Here is a 21418-nt window from a genome sequence, read left to right as displayed (position 1 = left end):
CCCTATATGTCTGTTGAAGTGGACCATTGTGTTGATGACTGATGATCATTGGGTATGTCATTACATATCAAAAATTTTCTATTAGCTTGTGTAAATTTTTGAATAACCCCACAATGCCTGCAACTACTAATTTTTATTTTCAGTTTGTACTATCATACAGTATTGACGTTTGGCTATTTTCCAGCACTTACGGATGTTTGTTGGCTCTCCGATCGTGTAAAGTATCACTGGCGGTAAATACTTGAAGTTTACTGATTGTGATGTTACAAAGAACTTATGCCAACAGTACCTACAAACAACTGTTAACTCTGTAGCTAGTGATGTATATTCCACTAAATTGGCAATATTTGGCATTGCAGGTGTTTCATGATCAAAATGCTAACAAATGTACCTTGTGGAGGGTAACAGGTAGTTCTGTAGCTGTACTAAGCCAAAATGAAGTGTTGCCTTCCTAATGATCTGTCACCCTGATGCTATTTGTGATAATTTTTACCTTAGTTTCTTGTTCTAGTGCCACAAAATCTTGCCATGTGACTACTTCACCTTCTGCAGAAATTTGAGGCTTGTAAGAGAGCTATAAACTGGCAGAGCTACTGAGTGATGTAAATGTCTTTCAGTAACTCTTCTGCATTTTGTGTCGACTCTGTAAGAACATTTACAACTGTGGGTCGACAAATCTCTTTTCAATTCGTAACTCGCATCAGTCATTACATATTATCATTTCATACAAAATCTGGGAACCGAATAACATTCTTGTTAAGCTTGCTTGAGCTGTGTTCCCAGATGTTGTCATTATCGGTTGCATCTCTTGCTCTGTGCCTTCCGAGACATCGTCGAGCCGTGACGCCAAACTATAAGTGACCCTGCCATCGCAAGTAGAGATACTCGATCACCGTCACTCTTTGACGATGTTTTGTGACCACTCTTTTTTTCACAACATTTGCACATACATCAAACAACAGCACACAAAGTGGGAAGTTCTCTGTCTAAATATTAAATAAACAAAGTTTTTACATGCACATCCCTCATCAGCTTGAGAGAAAGAAGTGCAACATGTTGTTCTGAACACACTTGGTACTTAAAAATGGCATATGACCGTGGTCGATCAATAATATGAAAATAAAATAATGTTGATGTTTGCAGAACTCATTAAAAAGAATGCATCAAGAAATTTTTGAAGCAATGTCATAATTATCAAAATGTCAAAATGTGGACGACCAAAGTAACAACAACAACAACACAAAACTGTCAGCACAATGGTTTACTTGTTTTACCAAGCTGAGTATTGCACAGAGAATAGTAAAGAGCATGCTTTTACGTAATTTTATTCAAATTTTGCTTATGTCTTGTGCAACCAGCAGCGCATTATATAATGATTTTATCTTGAAACTCTTCCATTGATCCATGTTTGCATAGAAAAACAACAGTATGGGAGGGTGGCTCCACCTTGAAGCAAAACACTTTATTTATTTATTCCCCCAAACAAGTTTCAGCAACAAATATCTCCATCGTCAATGGGTTTTTTTATTCTGAAACGTGCAGAAATAGCATACTTATAAAACATTGTTATATGTGTATTATTTTGTTCCAAATATTGTTTCTGTGAGTACCTTATTTACTATATGTCACAGGATGATATTCCAATTTTGCTGCTGTTTCCAGTGCATTTTCTGTTCCTTTGTTGCTGCTTTTCCTCGGTATACATTGTGCCATCTGCAACTGTATGAGTGGCTGTTAGTAAAAAAAATACAAAAATGTGAACTTAGGTATCTCAGTGTTACACATTTGGGATTGCAGTGTGTTGTGGATACAGTTTTGGTGTACTAGGTTTTTACATAGCCTGTCATGCACACACATTCATTGGATGGATACAGTTTTGGTGTACTAGGTTTTTACATAGCCTGTCATGCACACACATTCATTGGATGGCTTGCGGGTATCTTTAAACACAGAGAAACACAACTTTCGTACCTCGTTAGAGATCTAAAATGTTAAGCCATCTTGCTGGTTGGATATGTTGTGAGAAATGTATCACATATTGTAAGAAGATTAGGAAAATTATAGTGGGAGTTCTGAGTTACTTATGTCTCTGAGCATGATACATTTTTTTCCCTCTGCTATAGCCTTTTGTATGTAATAATTTTCTTCTATTGTTAGTTTTCAGTATAAACTGTTGCTGTGTTTCAGGATGTGCAGCTCTTTTATATTAGTGGAGTTGTGATTTTTGTTCATTAGGTATTCTACAAAAGTGGAATGTGTGCTGTCACTCTTTAGAGCTCTCATGTGTTCCATGTACCTTGTTTGGAAATTTCTGCTTGTTTGTCCTGTGTACTGGGCCTGACAGGAGTTAAATGTGAGTTTGTATATTTCAGTCTTGTTCTGAATGTTGTTGGGATCCCACTGATGATGGTGATATTTATTGCTGAAACTAATTTTGGAGGAATAAATAAATAACAAAAGTGTTTTGCATCAAGACGGACCCACAAATCCCATATTGTTGTTTTAGCACATTGAATTTTTGAATACATCTGACAGTTAAGCAGGTTAAGCAGTCATCAGTCCAAAGATTGCTTTGAACACCATAGTGGTTTACTAGACACGGTCCTGTTGGAGGTGGTGTGCCATTGCCTTTCTCAGACAATTTAACTGACTTCCCCAGCTGGTTATTGGTGGACCTACAGTTTAACACGGGTTCCGATCCACGGTGTGACTCGGCGGTTTTCACATCGACAAACACTGACAGAGGTGGAAAGTAATGTTAAGTGACAGATGAAAATCTTACCATTGACTGGACATCTAACCCGAGATCTTTGTATTTGTAGTCCAGCACTTCACTGAGCTACAGAGCCCTGCATGTGGTGGTTGCAATAAATTTGTAACAACACCAATGTGGCACACTGCACAAAAATTTAGTCACCTTCAGCAAATACATTAATACTGTATACCATCAGCAATTGTCTTGACAGTGGCATCAATTAATGAAAAGCTGCTCCTGGCTCCTGTTATTAATTAGAACTTTATTACATCCACGTGGCCAGTTTTAGCTGTAATATTAGGCTATTGTCAAGTGTGTCTGAAACTGCCAAATGTTAATATAATACATTATATTATGGTTTTGTGTGTGTGTGTGTGTGTGTGTGTGTGTGTGTGTGTGTGTGTGAGAAGAGAGAGAGAGAGAGAGAGAGAGAGAGAGAGAGAGAGAGAGAGAGAGAGGGGGGGGGGGAGGGGGATGGGGAGGGGGAAGTAAGAGATGAAGGACAATGCTTATATACATATAGTACAAGTGCGGAAAGAATGTACACCTTGTGTGATGATGTAGAGAAGCAGCAACAGATGATAAAAACAGTGGAAGTCAAATGTACAGGGTTATTACAAATGATTGAAGCGATTTCACAGCTCTACAATAACTTTATTATTTGAGATATTTTCACAATGCTTTGCACACACATACAAAAACTCAAAAAGTTTTTTTAGGCATTCAAAAATGTTCGATATGTGCCCCTTTAGTGATTCGGCAGACATCAAGCCGATAATCAAGTTCCTCCCACACTCGGCGCAGCATGTCCCTATCAATGAGTTAGAAAGCATCGTTGATGCGAGCTCGCAGTTCGGGCACGTTTCTTGGTAGAGGAGGTTTAAACACTGAATCTTTCACATTACCCCACAGAAAGAAATCACATGGGGTTAAGTCGGGAGAGTGTGGAGGCCATGACATGAATTGCTGATCATGATCTCCACCACGACCGATCCATCGGTTTTCCAATCTCCTGTTCAAGAAATGCCGAACATCATGATGGAAGTGCGGTGGAGCACCATCCTGTTGAAAGATGAAGTCGGCGCTGTCGGTCTCCAGTTGTGGCATGAGCCAATTTTCCAGCATGTCTAGATACACGTGTCCTGTAACGTTTTTTTCGCAGAAGAAAAAGGGGCCGTAAACTTTAAACCGTGAGATTGCACAAAACACGTTAACTTTTGGTGAATTGCGAATTTGCTGCACGAATGCGTGAGGATTCTCTACCGCCCAGATTTGCACATTGTGTCTGTTCACTTCACCATTAAGAAAAAATGTTGCTTCATCCCTGAAAACGAGTTTCGCACTGAACGCATCCTCTTCCATGAGCTGTTGCAACCGCGCCGAAAATTCAAAGCATTTGACTTTGTCATCGGGTGTCAGGGCTTGTAGCAATTGTAAACGGTAAGACCTCTGCTTTAACCTTTTCCGTAAGATTTTTCCAAACCGTCGGCTGTGGTACATTTAGCTCCCTGCCTGCTTTATTAGTCGACTTCCGCGGGCTACGCGGGAAACTTGCCCGCACGCGTTCAACCGTTTCTTCGCTCACTGCAGGCTGACCCGTCGATTTCCCCTTACAGAGGCATCCAGAAGCTTCAAACTGCGCATACCATCGCCGAATGGAGTTAGCAGTTGGTGGATCTTTGTTGAACTTCGTCCTGAAGTGTCGTTGCACTGTTATGACTGACTGATGTGAGTGCATTTCAAGCACAACATACGCTTTCTCGGCTCCTGTCGCCATTTTGTCTCACTGTGCTCTTGAGCGCTCTGGCTGCAGAAACCTGAAGTGCGGCTTCAGCCGAACAAAACTTTATGAGTTTTTCTACGTATCTGTAGTGTGTCGTGACCATATGTCAATGAATGGAGCTACAGTGAATTTATGAAATCGCTTCAATCATTTGTAATAGCCCTGTATATTAAAAACTGTTCATGCCTAATGAGTTTGGATACCTTAAAACTGTTTACTCTTTTTAAGCTAAACTGTGTTATCTAATGTGTTTCAAAATTACAGTGCACATTTTTCAGGTGAAATGAGTCAAGTAGTTTTTAAAAAAGTTTCACGCCCAATGACGTCACAATAAATATGGGCATTTTGTCATTATAAAAACTGTACAATTCACCATACATTAAAACGGTTAACGCTCTTAAGCTTGAAAGCTACAATCTGAAGTGTTTCGGAATTATAATTCTATGATTTTCAAATAAAATTCTGAAATTAATTATTTGAAATTAATAAAAATAGTTGCAGTGGATGAAGCGTCAGTTGAACAAAATTTGAACAAACAGGGCTGTGGCATAGCTCGGGCACACCATTGAATGCTTAAGAAAAGTAAGTTTATAAACAACTAGCTACAGTTGCAAACTTATAGAATGTCTTTAAAGGATGTTGCAAGGGGGGTCAGATATCCAAGAAATTGGTTCTCTTTAATATGCATTGCTTGTTAAGTATTATTTCCTTGGCGTTTTTTCTGTCGAGTGCTATTTCTATCTCGTCAAGGAAAAAGACACTTAATGAGCAATGCACATTAAAGAGAGCTGATTTCTTGGATATCTGCTCCCAGTTATTGACAACTTCCTTTAAAGATGTTCTACAAATTTGTAGCTGTAGCTAGTAGTTTGAACATACTTCTCTTAAGCACTCGATGAGACGTACAGGCTATGCCAGAACCCTCAACAGCTCCCTTTGGTTCAAATTTTACTCGTTAGAGATCATACCTGTATGCTTGACTTGTACGTCTCGTTCATTGCAACTACTTTTATTAATTCCAAATAATTACTTTCAGCATTTTCCTTGAAAGCCATGTAATTCTAAATCCGAAACACATCATAATGTAACTCTTTTAGACTTATGCATAATAATAATTTTAATGTATTGGACTGTACAGTTTTTATAATTACGACATGCCCATTTTTCTCATTGGGTGCAACACTTTTTTTAAATCTACTTGTCTTTTGCTGTTTTATTATTTACTATTAGCATTTTATCTGAAAAACGTTAAATAACTGTTTTTGAGCTAAACCATGTTAACAGATTTAAGGTAGCTGGTTGTACAGTTTTTAATGTCTACAACATGCCCATTTTTCTCATGATGTCATTGGGTGTGAAAATCTTTTTAGATATGTTTTATGTCCACTGTTTTTGTGTTTTGATGTTGCTTCTCTACAGCATAGCATTCTTTCTGTATTTGTACTGTACACATATAAGCTTTGTCCTTCAGCTCCTACAATTTTAATTTTCTTTCCACACACACAAACAAACTATTATATTATGTATTAATATTTGGCAGTTTCATAACACACTTGATAACAGCCTAATATAAAGGCCAAAACTGGTTGTGTGGTCGCAATAATGTTATAATTAGAAACTGTAGTGGTTTTTCATTACCTGAAATACAGTGGCAGAATCAGCATCAATCAAGCAAGGAGAAACTAATAAATTATCTCAATGCTGCGAGGGCAGAAGTTTGCAGGTTTCTTCAGATATGACATAACCACTTGATGATTAGATCCCTTAGAGCCAGCAAGTTCCAGGGATGTTGTTTATTATGTTTCACCCACTGTTTCAAATAGTCCCAGACACTTGCTGTGGGATTAAAATTGGGTAACTGCAGACCAGTCGAGGTGTGTGTAAAATGGGGAACATATGAGGGTGGTTTGAAAAGTTCTTGGAATCACCATGAGAGGTCAGTGCTAGCATAACGAGTTGTTCACATAATATTCATTGGACTGTTGTCTGTAAACACATGCCACGTCAGTGCTCTACAGAGAGCTGTGGTGGTGACATGGCTCTGTTGTTGTTTCCACGTAGTGATTAGCGAAGATTGAAGAGAGAGAAAAAAAAAAAAAAAAGGATTCAAGCAGTGATTAAGTACTTTGTAATGGATGGTATTAAAGCAAAGGACATTCATGCCGATATCCAGAATACACTGGGGGGACTCTGCTCCTTCATATTCAACTGTTGTCAAGTGGACAAATGAATTTAAATTTGGTCGGGAGAGCTCAGATGATGATCCGCGCAGCGGTTGGCCAAGATGTGTTTCTACTCCAGAAATCATTGCAAAAGTGCAAAAAATGGTCACGGAGGATCACCAATTGAAAGTGCGTGAAATCGCTCATGCTTGCCAGATGTCGTCAGTAAGGGTATATCACATTTTAACTGAAGAATTAGAAATCAGAAAATTATCTGCAAGATGGGTGCTGCGATTCTTGACGTGCGCCCGCACCCGTGTGCCATCGCCACGGCAAAATTGCACAAACTAAGGTATGAATTGTTGCCACACCTGCCTTATTCAGCTGATACGGCTCCGTCAGACTGCCATCTCTTCCCAAAACTTAACTTTTCTCGGTAGACGAAGATTTACTTCAATTGAAGAGTTGATAGCTGGAGTTGACAACTATTTTGCAGGCCTGGAGGAAACACATTTTCGAGATGGGATCGAGGCACTGGAACATCATTGGATCAAGTGCATTAATCTACAAGGAGACTACATTGAAAAATAAAAAAGGTTCAGTGATATAAGTACTTTTTTTTCTATTGTGTTCAGAGTACGTTTCAAACCTTCCTTGTACGTGTGTGAAGCATTGTGAAGAAGGCTGTTTTCCTCCCGGAAGATGTGTCTGCAGCATACTCACTACGATATATAGAAGAAAGGGCAACACTCTGTCACTGAGAACGTTGAAATAAACATCCTAGTTCACATTAATCTGGATGAATGGGCCCAAGTCACAGTATGAAAACAACCTTCAAATCGTCACAGCACCACCTCCAGCCTGAACTACAGCCTTCACGCACTGAGTATTAAATACCTTGTCGAACTATCGGTGCACTCGACACCTCGCATCATTTTGAAAGAGATCTCGCCGTACTTTGTAGCTGTAGCCGCTTACTGTCCACTTTGTGTGTTGTTTGGCCCATTGAAGATGTGCGGGCTTCGTGTTGCTATGAGCAACAGCCCTCTGCGAGGTATCCAACTCTGAAGGTCCATTATACGCAGCTCTCTCCAGAATGTCCTCCTGGGAACTGACTGAGATGGACCTGTGCTTTTAGGTAGAAGGAAGGAAGATTGTGTGTAATGTCCTGGCAACATCAACAGGGTTGCCACAGGTTCCGGAAATCAGGGGAATTTGGGGAAGAAAAAAAAAAAAAACTGGAAAAATCTCCTTTTTGTGTTAGTGGATGAAATGGTTTGCTTACTGAGGCGTCGTGCATCGTTGCTGGCTGGGTTTAGCTGAGTACGTGCACTGCTTCCCTGCCCTCTCATTCTGCTTCTCCACTTCCTAGGGAAGTGTGAGGAGTCATTTGTTTGGATCTGATTCTCAGAGACGGTAGATGCAGTGGCTGGAGATGGCTGTCATGTGTCTGAGTTATCATGTGAATGTGTTTGTGCTCTTGTTTTCTGACAAAAACTGTGGCTGAAAATTTAGTTGTGAGAGTGTGATTGTCCTTTCTATGTTTCTTTCTGTGGCTCAGTAGTAATCTTTATGGCTAGTTGCTACCTATCCTCTTTATTACTGATTCTCACAGTATTTGAACAAGTTATCAGTTGCACGGGTTGATCACTGTGGTCTCATTTCGTCATCATGCTGTCGTGAATAGCTGGTCACACGAGTGGATTTCCGTGACGGGCCAAAACCACTGGCCATTTCTGTGGTTATCTTTATTGGATCTGGCCTGCCGATCTGAAGCCGTTCAGTTCCCACTAATGTGCAGGCCCCGCCTGTCAGATCTGGTCTCACCGATTTGCCCACAGGGTGGGTCTGTTAGTGTGTGGCAAAATGCAGCACATTTTCATGGTTTGTCCATATACCCAGGACTGTGGTGCTCCTCAGCTGGCCAGAGGCCATGACCAATGGGTTTCGGGAACTGTGACTGTTTCACCCCAAGTACGTTGCACAGTGTGGCGTCTTATAGACATTTCATTTGTTCTAGTAAATTTTGGCACTTCAAAAGTAGTTTATATGTTAGAAAGTATGGATGACAAGAAGAAGAAAATTGTCAGTTGTTGTTGGTTGTACACTATGTACTCACATTTCTCGAAAGAAAAATCGCACAATACCTGTAAAATAATAAATACAACACAGTGGGTAATAACCGACAATAATGAACGTAGTAGAACCAACATTTTATTGGTGATCACCCACAGTGTTGATTTACACAATTCTTCCCTGCATTATACACTTCTCTCAAGAGGCCTATTTTTTTTCTAAGGCTAGTTCTGAAATCAGGCATTTTAAATCTGTCTTGCGACTTCGCATCTGGCCATTCTGATTTAGGTTTTCCTCGATTTCCCTAAATTGCTCAAGGCAAATGACGGTATGGTTCCTTTGAAAGGGCGTGGCCGACTTCCTTCCCCATCCTTCCCTAATCCAATGTGACCGATGACCTCACTGTCTGGTCTCCACCTCCAAACTACAATTCAACACACACACACACACACACACACACACACACACACACACACACACACACACAAAGCTATAGCAGTATGGTTTTTGAGGATAAGCTGTGACCTTGATAAAAGAACTTTCTTACATTTGCCTGAAATGATTTAGGAAAACATAAACCAGGATGGTCGGGTAAAGCAAACTCCATCCTCCGGGAAGTGAAATCATTGCCTTAAAATCTGTACTGCCCCATTTGCTTGGTTCCTGCTGTGCGGTGTTCTTTGATATAAACACAGTTTTAGCCTTTCTCGCTGCATACATCGACGACACACACCCAATGGTGACGCCAGAAGCATGAAATTGCTGCTGTCCCCCTTGCACGGACTCCATTCCAAAACTTAAGTCTTATTTTTGATCAGGACAACTGTTAAATCACAAGTGAGTGCAAGGTCCCAAAGGCCAGTGATGTTTTTGGCATTTGATGTCCCGCATATTTTCTACCGTGCAACATAATATTGGCTGCTAATGGCAACAGGGGGTGTGACGAGTTATCCAGTGGTGAGCACAGCATGAGGCTATGGAGTGTAGCTGAACTGCTTAGTCGATGTGTAATTCATAACAGTGCTACTGGTGTTGATACAAAGGAGAGCAATAGCAACAATAAACAAAGCAAACATTGCATTATATCTACAACAACAATTGCCAAAGATGACATTTCATCAGAAAGGAACCCAAGGGATTTCACGAGGTGAAAAAGAAGTGGCAGATGAAATATTAGAGTTTCTGCAAGATGAGTCAGCAGAATGTGTGGTGTTGAATACACTCAACTATGTGGACAATGTTCAGGAGGAGTACAATGATGTCAGTACTTGTTTAACAGGCAAAAGTGATGTTGAAACAGGTGTTGAGCCATGTAGTTCATATTCCTTTTCAGGCAGATATCTGAAATCCTGTCTCCAGTGAAATGTAGTAAAGGACAATTGTCCAAAAAGCAGGTAATAAACATAATTATGTACTTGGAAGGTCATCCGGAGCACAATTAAAAAAAATGAACAGATTTTGAATAAGTCCACAGCAGTATGATCATATAGTGCAGATATTCGAGAGAGGATAAGCTGCACTTGTTACAAAAGTTGGCGTATGTGCGTGTGAAGGAAGGTAGATACAATTTACAGGATGTGCGCGATAGTGACCAACTACGTTACACACATTAAATTGCACGCGACATAGATTAGTGATTTCAGGGGAAGCAATGGATGGTTGCATAACTTCAAGCAGTATTACAGAATTGCAAGAAGTAAGATAACAAAATTTCAAACAAAGCGTCAGTTTGACGATGCACAGCAAACTGCGGAATTGACCCAAAAATGTATAGAGGAGATAAACAAACTTATCCTACCTTTTGGTAAGGAATTTGTTTTCATTTCTGACCAGTCGGGATTTGATGAGGAAATGCATATGAAGGGAATCCTGCAAATTAGAGGTTCCGAGAGAGATGTGTGAAGATCAGCTAACATCAGTGCCTTAACGGATTCATATACAATTATGCTGACTGTCAATCTGAATGGTAAATTGGCTGGAAAGTTATTTATTGTGCCGAAAGAAGTTGGAGGTGCTGTACCACCTACAACTCTTTCTCGTGTGCGTGATCTTGCAAGTGACGTAGGGAATACGTACATCATAGCAAGCAAACATGGAAACGTGGGTGTAAGGGAACTACAATTATGGTTGAGTACTGTTTTTGGCCAATAGCTGGTAAAAATAACTTGCTTTTACTTGGTTACTGGTCTGTGTGTAAAAATCATACTCCTTTTGAGCAAACTATCCCTCCTGTAGAGCGTGTGTCCTTACAATTCATACCACCTGGATAAATTCAGCCTCTGGATGTTTGTTTCATCTTTGTCTGTAAAACATATTACATACTATCTGCAGCTACGCTTTAAAGGATAGACACTTTCACAATAAGCTCCATGATGGACTACTTCACATTGGGTTGCGTGCCATCACATTTCTTCAGTTCTCATCATTCCGTTACGTCAATTCTATGTGCATTCTTCAAGAGTAAATGAGTTGCTGAATGTTCTGTATGGTTTGTGGGAGTTAACCATCTGTCTTCCCGGTGCGAATCTTTGTGATCACTCTCGTGTGCCTTTTATCACTTGGTGTTCATGTTGCAAGTGAATGGTTTGTTTTGAACATTTCTTGAATGTCAACGATGTCCATTTTGTCAAGTGTAACACATACATCCCATAGACAGGCGATCTCTGCCCCTCCCAGACACTCATTTTCTGTCACCCTCCTAGTGCACATGGTAAGTCATTAGCAGCTAATATTTTTCTAAATGAAATGAAGCAATATCAGAGACTTATCTGGTTTCATACAGATATGATTTTATGTACGAGGGCATTTCGAAAAGTAAAGATACAATGACTCGCAGTCGTTAAATAGAACATTTATTTAGAAAACATCAGTTACATCTTATTAACTGGATTATTTGTTATTTTTCGACATAATCACCCCCATTATCCAAACATTTGTTAAGTCAGTGCACAAACTTTTGTTTACCACAGTCATAGAAGGTTGCCGCCTGTTGTCGGAACCACATTTCAACTTCATTTTTGATCTCTTCATAGTTGTGGAATGATTTTCCACCAAGATGTGACTTCAGGTAATGGAAGACATGGAAGTCAGTGGGCGCAAGGTGCGGGCTGTATGGCAGATGATCCAATATGTCCCATTTGAATTGTTTGAGTAGTGCTTTGGTTACGAGTGCTGTGTGAGGCCGAGCGAGGTCGTGAAGCAAATTGACTCCACTTGTCAGCACTCCCCTGTGTTTGTTTTGAATTGCCCTTCGAAGACGTTTCAGTCTGGCAATGTGCAGCAGCATTCATTGACATTCCAGGAGGCATAAATTCCAACAGAAGAATGCCTTGTCTGTCCCAAAAAACAGAAACCATGATTTTCTTCACTGAAATCGACGTTTTGCATTTCTTGGCTTTTGGTGAATTTAGATGGCGCCATTGCATTGATTGTTGCTTGGATTCAGGTGTATGGTGATAAACCCACGTCTCGTCACCTGTCGCAATGTGATCAAGGAACTCGTCACCTGCTTCAGCATAGCGTGTGAGGAAGTAGAGTGCAAAGCCCATCCTTTTCTTTTTGTGTTCTTCTGTTTACAGTTTTGGAACCCAGCACGCACACAATTCCCTGTACCCTAACTTGACAGTCACAACGTCATAAAGAGTTGTCATTGACACGTCCGGTATGATCCAATACAATTTGTTCAATGTGAGATGTCTATTCGCACAAATTGCTTCCTCCGTTCTTCGAAGAAGGGCATCAAAGGTCACAGATGGCCGACATGTTCTTTGTTCGTCATGAACATCGGTCCTACCTTCAGAGAAATGACGACACCATTTCATTACATTTTGTCGATTCATAATGTTCCCATAAACAGAAAGAATTTCTTTGTGAATATCCACTGGTCGCTGACCTTTTGCATGAAGAAAACGTATGATGGAGTGCACTTCGCATTTGGCGGAATTCTGAATCGGCGCAGCCATTTTAAACGAGACCTCCTCCAACCAGAAGCGACGTTCAACTGCCGAACGACTGCGAGGAGAAAGCTAACGGTTCAAGGTTAACACCAGTGTTGCCAACTTGCTTGCCAAAACTCTTCTGTTCCTCTGGCCTACGGTGTATCTTTACTTTCCGAAATACCCTCGTACATAGACTGAAGTGTTGAGTGAAAATTTGTACCGAGGCCAAGAATCGAACCAGGGTGTCCTGCTTAGTAGTTAGGTGCATTAACCACTGAGCCACCTTGGCACAGCAGTTCACACAACTGCACAGATGACCCTGGCATGCCTCAATCCAGAGTCTCACTGCCACCACAGTCTACTTTAAATTCCCTCTTACACATGAACAGAATTGCCGAGGCTCTCCCCGTTCTGAGATAGCACCTCAGCATCGAATGTAAATGGGGATCCAGCCTGAAACCCTAGTGCACGTATTTATACAAATGAAATGACATAATTTCAGACACTGTTCTCGTACAGATAAAAATAGTGAGCAAGTACTGAACCGAGTGGAGAGAAAAATAAATTTGTGGCTCAACTTTACTAAAAGGAGGGATCAGTTGATAGGTAATGTCCCGAGACACCGAGGAATTGAAACTTCCTGGCAGATTAAAACTGTGTGCCCGACCGAGACTCGAACTCGGGACCTTTGCCTTTCGCGGGCAAGTGCTCTACCAACTGAGCTACCGAAGCACGACTCACGCCCGGTACTCACAGCTTTACTTCTGCCAGTACCTCGTCTCCTACCTTCCAAACTTTACAGAAGCTCAGTTTAGTAATGGCGTGGAGTGTGTGTGTGGGGTAAAAATTGTAGGAGGAGACCGAGGCTTGAATGCAGTAAGCAGACTTAAATGCATGTGGGTTGCATCAGTAATGCAGAAATGAAGACTTCTACAGTATAGATTAACATGAATAGTTGCATTGGACCAGTCTTCAGACTGAGACCACAACAGCAACACTAATTTCTTTAAATTATTAAGTACAGTTACAAATAGTTTCATTACATCTGAACTACACATTCCATCCATCTCGATAGTTTTCAAAGTAATTTATTGCATTCATTTGTCAGCAGCAGACTATTTGCTTGTTCTCCATATGTGCTTGTGACACAGCCGAGGTGCTTCTCTCCCATAGCAATGTGGAGGATAATATCACAATTCATCATTTCTCTCCCACAGGCTCATTCGCTTCCTGTATCCCACCGATGACGAACTGCGGAGAGCTGCCGGAGTCCCTAAGGACAAACCCAAATTTAAGAAGGGCGGCCGACATGTGGAGAATGGCAGAGCTGGTGACACATTCCACGTTCCGAGGAATCTGGATATTCAGGTAGGTTTGTTGTATGAGCTGAGGGAAAATCTCTGAATCCATTTTAAGTTTAAATTTCTTTATGATGAAAACATCAGCCACCAATCAATTTTTGGACAAGGTGTGTTATTTTCAAGATGCAGCTTCTAATGGCACTAAATTGTAGCATATATATGAGCACTAAATTATAGTATATACATGATGGGCACTCAGATGAAAACCAAACACCTGCCACTGTGAGACTGTGGAATGGTCCCATTCAAAAGTAATCATCACATAAACTAAGACATTTATCCCACTGGGAGACGTGAATATCGATACCTGTTTTGAAAAACGCTTTTGGCCACTGACGGGTCCATGACTGCACCCCCTCTCACACTTCCTCATCTGAGTCAATCTGACATCCACACGTGTCTTTCTTCTGGTTACCAGAAATGTACTAAAAGGTATCAGATTATATAATGGTAAGACAGAGATTTAGGAACCAGGTTTTAAATTGTAAGACATTTCCAGGGGCAGATGTGGACTCTGACCACAATCTATTGGTTATGACCTGTAGATTAAAACTGAAGAAACTGCAAAAAGGTGGGAATTTAAGGAGATGGGACCTGGATAAACTGAAAGAACCAGAGGTTGTACAGAGTTTCAGGGAGAGCATAAGGGAACACTAGACAGGAATGGGGGAAAGAAATACAGTAGAAGAAGAATGGGTAGCTCTGAGGGATGAAGTAGTGAAGGCAGCAGAGGATCAAGTAGGTAAAAAGATGAGGGCTAGTAGAAATCCTTGGGTAACAGAAGAAATATTGAATTTAATTGATGAAAGGAGAAAATATAAAAATGCAGTAAGCGAAGCAGGCAAAAAGGAATACAAACGTCTCAAAAATGAGATCGACAGGAAGTGCAAAATGGCTAAGCAGGGATGGCTAGAGGACAAATGTAAGGATGTAGAGGCTTATCTCACTAGGGGTAAGATAGATACTGCCTACAGGAAAATTAAAGAGACCTTCGGAGAAAGGAGAACCACTTGTATGAACATCAAGAGCTCAGATGGAAACCCAGTTCTAAGCAAAGAAGGGAAAGCAGAAAGGTGGAAGGAGTATATAGAGGGTCTATACAAGGGCGATGAACTTGAGGACAATATTATGGAAATGGAAGAGGATGTAGATGAAGATGAAATGGGAGATAGGATACTGCGTGAAGAGTTTGACAGAGCACTGAAAGACCTGAGTCGAAACAAGGCCCCCGGAGTAGACAACATTCCATTGGAACTACTGACGGCCTTGGGAGAGCCAGTCCTGACAAAACTCTACCATCTGGTGAGCAAGATGTATGAAACAGGCGAAATACCCTCAGACTTCAAGAAGAATATAATAATTCCAATCCCAAAGAAAGCAGGTGCTGACAGATGTGAAAATTACCGAACAATCAGTTTAATAAGCCACAGCTGCAAAATACTAACACGAATTCTTTACAGACGAATGGAAAAACTGGTAGAAGCCGACCTCGGGGAAGATCAGTTTGGATTCCGTAGAAATTCTGGAACACGTGAGGCAATACTGACCTTACGACTTATCTTAGAAGAAAGATTAAGGAAAGGCAAACCTACGTTTCTAGCATTTGTAGACTTAGAGAAAGCTTTTGACAATGTTGACTGGAATACTCTCTTTCAAATTCTAAAGGTGGCAGGGGTAAAATACAGGGAGCGAAAGGCTATTTACAATTTGTACAGAAACCAGATGGCAGTTAAAAGAGTCGAGGGACATGAAAGGGAAGCAGTGGTTAAGAAGGGAGTAAGACAGGGTTGTAGCCTCTCCCCGGTGTTATTCAATCTGTATATTGAGCAAGCAGTAAAGGAAACAAAAGAAAAATTCGGAGTAGGTATTAAAATCCATGGAGAAGAAATAAAAACGTTGAGGTTCGCCGATGACATTGTAATTCTGTCAGAGACAGCAAAGGACTTGGAAGAGCAGTTGAACGGAATGGATGGTGTCTTGAAGGGAGAATGTAAGATGAACATCAACAAAAGCAAAACGAGGATAATGGAATGTAGTCGAATTAAGTCGGGTGATGTTGAGGGTATTAGATTAGGAAATGAGACACTTAAAGTAGTAAAGGAGTTTTGCTATTTGGGGAGCAAAATAACTGATGATGGTCGAAATAGAGAGGATATAAAATGTAGACTGGCAATGGCAAGGAAAGCGTTTTTGAAGAAGAGAAATTTGTTAACATCGAGTATAGATTTAAGTGTCAGGAAGTCATTCCTGAAAGTATTTGTATGGAGTGTAGCCATGTATGGAAGTGAAACATGGACGGTAAATAGTTTGGACAAGAAGAGAATAGAAGCTTTCGAAATGTGGTGCTACAGAAGAATGCTGAAGATTAGATGGGTAGATCACATAACTAATGAGGAAGTATTGAATAGGATTGGGGAGAAAAGAAGTTTGTGGCACAACTTGACCAGAAGAAGGAATCGGTTGGTAGGAGATGTTCTGAGGCATCAAGGGATCACCAATTTAGTATTGGAGGGCAGCGTGGAGGGTAAAAATCGTAGGGGGAGACCAAGAGATGAGTACACTAAGCAGATTCAGAAGGATGTAGGGTGCAGTAGGTACTGGGAGATGAAGAAGCTTGCACAGGATAGAGTAGCATGGAGAGCTGCATCAAACCAGTCTAAAGACTGAAGACCATAACAACAACAACAACCAGAAATGTGAAAATCACACAATGATAGGCCCAGGCTGTACTGAGTATGTTGCTGTGTTTCCCAAACAAATTGTTGAAGGGCTGCCTTTGTCCTATTGGGAATACAAGAGCAGGCATTATTGTCAACTGTAATATTTTGTCCGACAGCTTTCCTGGGCGTTTTGACTTTATGGCGTGTTCTAGTTTCTGCAAATTGTCTTTATAGGGTCGTGCATTGTTCGTGTTCCCACGCTCGAGGAACTCGACAAGCTGAAGGCCACTGCAGTCAAAGGAGGAGGTCATCGTGACCTAATGTGGTGCTACAGCTTAGAAACTGAGGGCAAACATCAAAGCCAACAGTGCAAACAACCCAAATCTTCTCCGTCAAAGAATTCCTAAGCTGTTCACTCAAGTTGCGGCAAGGTCACAATGACTCCCTCTGCTCATAGAGTTCCTCACGTGTGGAATCACAATCGATGCGCGCCGCTATCGAGGCACTACGCAGAAACTGTGAGATGCCGTAAAGTCAAAAAGCCCAGAAGTGTTGTCGGATGGAATCGTCATGTTTTACAGTAATGCCCTCCCCCACACCGTTAGTTGGATTAAAGCTACTCTTCAGAGATGTGACTGGGAAACACTGCAATATTGTCTGTGCATCCCAGACCTTTCACTGTGTGAATTTCTAACCTTTGGGATCTGAAGGAGGACATGCATTAATGTCAGTTCCAGTCGTGTGAGGAAGCGCAAGAGTGGGTGTGACTGTGGATCTGCCAGTGGTTGACCACATTCTGTGAAATGGGAATCGATCATCTCATCTCCCAGTGGGAGAGATGTCTCAGCACGTTTGGCAAACCGTTCCACAGTCCCATTGCATTGAGCGTTCGGTTTACCTTTCACTGCTCGTTATACATGGATGAACCAAAACATTATGACCACACACTTAATAATGTGTCGGTCCACTTTTGAAGCATAAAATGCAGCAGCAATTCTGTGTGGCATCAATTTGATAAGTCCTAAGCAGATTTCTGCAGATATGTGGCATCAGAAATCTACACACAGTTCACGCAATTCCCATAAATTATTTGTTGCCACTGGTTTGTGGGTGCATTGTTAGTGGCCAAAACTGTAAGAGATGTGTACAGTGGGGTACAAATCGATCAGATTTGGTGGGCGAAGCATCGGTGTTTGTTCACTATTGTGCTGCTCGAACCGCTGTACCCAAAGTCTGACTTTGACGCGGACAGTCGTGCTTCTGGGAGACACCATATTGCCTCCAGGAAAAACACCCAGCATGAATTGATGCAGGTGGTTTGCAATAATGTTAAACTGTTGTCTTCAGTTACAACTGTAAGTCACGTGGAAGCCCAAGTAAATGTGCCCCATCCCACAAATACCGCCCCCACTGGCTCGTGTCTGTGGTGCCGTGCACATTTTGAGTGGTCATGTGCCCGGTGTATTTGGACGTGATAGTCCACCTTACCTGAACACAGCTGTCGGCCTGGTGTAACAGGAACGTGATTCGGCTGATCGGGCAACATATTTTCATTGACCGACTGTCTGATCTCATTGATCCTGAGCCCACTCGAGTCATGAACAACAATGTTGTTGGGTCAGCAATGGAGCATGTATGGGTCATCTGCTGCAGAGTACCACATTTGACTATCGTATTTACTCGAATCTAAGCCGCACTTGAATCTAAGCTGCACCTGAAAAATGAGACTCGAAATAAAGGAAAAAAAAAATTTCCCGAATCTAAGCCGCACCTGAAATTTGAGACTCGAAATTCAAGGGGAGAGAAAAGTTGAAGGCCGCACCTTCAAATCGAAACAAAGTTGGTCCATTGTAATATGAGACACAATTTAGGCCGAATGAATGACGATACAGCTACAGTAGTTTGGTTCGAGTCGTAAGCTTAGCAGTTAAGCTTTACCACGTAGCTATTGCTATGTGTCAGGCGCTCCGTCCGTATTTATACGGGTGCCCTTCCTTTTTCACGTGCTTCGTCTGGTTTGAATCGATTGCTTATTTTGCTTTGATCTGATAAGTGCCGTTTTCTTTGTTATAGGTGTTTGCGTCACTCTTAAGCTGAAAATGCATTACTGCACTGTGTCATGCATTGTTTGTCGCATTCTGATAGTGCGTGTTTACGGCCTGTCGCGGCTCGCGGCATGGCTTGCTTTTGTGCGCGCTACCGCCGCGTACAATTTAAAAAAAAAAAAAAAAAAAAAAAAAAGAGAGGAATCGTCTCATTAGCGAAACAATGGCAAGAGACTGCTATTTGTTGTTACTTACACTGCTGCTTTCTTTGATAATGATCAACAAGAATCAAATAATAGACTGCGTATGATAGAACATGTTCTGAACGAGAGTTGGGCGAAAATTTTTCTCCGTTTGAAAAGCTTTGCGGCCGCTGATTTATTACATCAAATTCTGCACAGAAATTAGTCATCTTAGATTTAAAAATCTAGTCACTTGCCGTGCTTCATTTCTGTTTGTATCACTATTAAGCATTAGAATAATACGAATATAAACATGACACGATACGTATATTCTTCCGCGTTTGCTGTTGTCTCACTCTAGTTTCGTAGTTTATTTGGCAGACAGGATTTAAATGAGATAGCAGCAAACACGAAAGAATACATGGCAAAATGTTTATATTCGTATTATTCTTATGGTGAAGAGAATACTGTATGTGATTCAAATTTCATCAGGTTCCTATTAGCAACCATCTCTCCCCACACATAGGAAAAAATTCAGAACGTAGAGTTGGCCATATTGACAAACATCCCAAACAGTCTTGCCAGTCAGATTTTCGTAGTACACTGAAATTGTGCTACATTCGAAGATGAACAATACGGAATTTGTATTTACTTCGTTGGATAATGTATGAAAATGCAGTGGTCGAAACTCGCGGCGGAGGAAAAAAGCTCGTCTTCAACTTTTTTTTTTTTTTAAATTTATTTACTGACGCAGAGGTTTTGGCGCCAGTATTTATCTTTGTGCCTACAGGGCATGCCTGCGTAGCACTACATATATTCGACGGCAGAAGTTAGTTGTGGCGGCATGTACCAACATTTTTCATAACTTCCGCTTGCTTTGCACTCGATTCTAAGTCGCAGGCGGTTTTTTGGATTACGAAAACCGGAAAAAAAGTGCGGCTTAGATTCGAGTAAATACGGTATGTGCGCTGAATGTTGTGCTGTGAAACACTTGTGCTTACACCGGCATTGTAATCTACCACAGATAGCCCACCTATCCTGCTTTACAGAGTGGCCAAGAGATCTGCCACCAATTACCACCTATCCTGTGTTACAGTGGGGAAGTCTCCGATCTGTACATTCTGTGATAAGGTGTGAACATTCGACACTTATCGCTCACTTGCAGTTCCACCGTCCTTCGACAACTTTCTGCAGGTGCTCACGAGAGTAGGACGCGAACAGCTGACTATTTTGCTGTTTCTTAGATTCTCATTCACAGACACCGAGCCACAACAGTCAGCCCTTTGTCAGAGTCACTTATTTCAGTGGATTTCTCATTCACAACCAGTATTATTGCTTGAATGATTCCTCAGTCATCTCTGCTTTCCTTGTATTAAGGATTATTACGAGTGATTGAAGTGATTTCACATATTTGCTGTAGCTATATTATTTGGCATATTGTCACAGTGCTTCGTACACACACAGAAAAACTCAATGAAGTCTTCTTCTTCTTCTTTTCACTTGTGTGTGTGCCGCTCCCTCCCCTCAACTTATTCTGCAAACATGCAGTCAATAATAAAGCTATTCCCCTGTTTCACACAGCATTTCCCATCAATATGTTCACAAGCACTGTTGATGCAAGCCCACAGTTCTGGTAGGTTTGTTAGTAGAGAAGGCGTAAACACTGAAACTTTCACGTAACCCTACACAAAGAAATCACCCGGGTCAGGTGGCGAGAGCTTTGTGGCGATGGCACAAATTACTGATCGTCAACCTCACCACGACCAATCCGTCGGTTTCTCAATTTTCTTTTTAAGAATTCACAAACAACATTATGGAAAAGGGATGGAACAGCATCCTATTGATAGATGAAGTCCACTGTTGATCTCCAGCTGTGGCATGAGCCAATTTTCCACCATGTCCAGATACACGTGTCCTCTAATGGTCTTTTCACAGAAGGAAAAGGAACCATTAACTTCTAACCATAAGATTGCACAGGACCCATTAACTTCTGATGAATCTCAAACGTGATGCACAATAGTGCGGGGATTCGCACATTGTGCCATTCTCAAAAAATGTTGCTTCATCACTGAAGACGAGTTTCTCACAAAACCCATTCTCTTCGATAAGGTGTTGCGACTATGCCAAAAATTCAAAGCGTCTGGCTTTGTCATTGGCTTGTAGCAATTGTAAGTGGTAAGGCTTCGGCATCAATTGCTCCCTTAAGATCCCCCCAAACGGTCAGTTGTGGTATGTTCAGCTCTCCGGTTGCTCTGTTTGTCGACTTCTGTGTGCTGCGTGTGAAATTATTGAGCTCTGTTGTATTTCATTCTGAAATTCGTTGCACTGTTGTGGCAGACTGATGTGAATGCATTTTGAGCACTGTGTGGCTGCTGCCATCTTGCCTATCTGCTCACTGCTGTGCTCTGATGCCAGAAATCTGATGTATGGCTGCAACAGTACAAAATTTTTTCAGT

The 21418-nt window shown here is 41.3% G+C and overlaps 1 protein-coding gene across 1 annotated transcript in view; it reads left to right on the top strand.

The window, feature by feature from the left end:
- The window catches only part of LOC126109398 (transmembrane protein 161B), a 109350-nt gene that overhangs the window by 14257 nt on the left and 73675 nt on the right, over positions 1-21418 (top strand). Inside the window, exon 3 of the mRNA XM_049914428.1 lies at positions 13932-14082. Within this exon, the coding sequence (XP_049770385.1) occupies positions 13932-14082 (151 nt within the window). The remainder of the gene's footprint in view (positions 1-13931; positions 14083-21418) is intronic.

This window comes from Schistocerca cancellata, chromosome 12 (genome assembly GCF_023864275.1).
Source record: "Schistocerca cancellata isolate TAMUIC-IGC-003103 chromosome 12, iqSchCanc2.1, whole genome shotgun sequence".
Taxonomy (NCBI): domain Eukaryota; kingdom Metazoa; phylum Arthropoda; class Insecta; order Orthoptera; family Acrididae; genus Schistocerca; species Schistocerca cancellata.
Note: the sequence above shows the minus strand (reverse complement) of the source record. Positions and strands in the feature narration are given on the sequence as shown.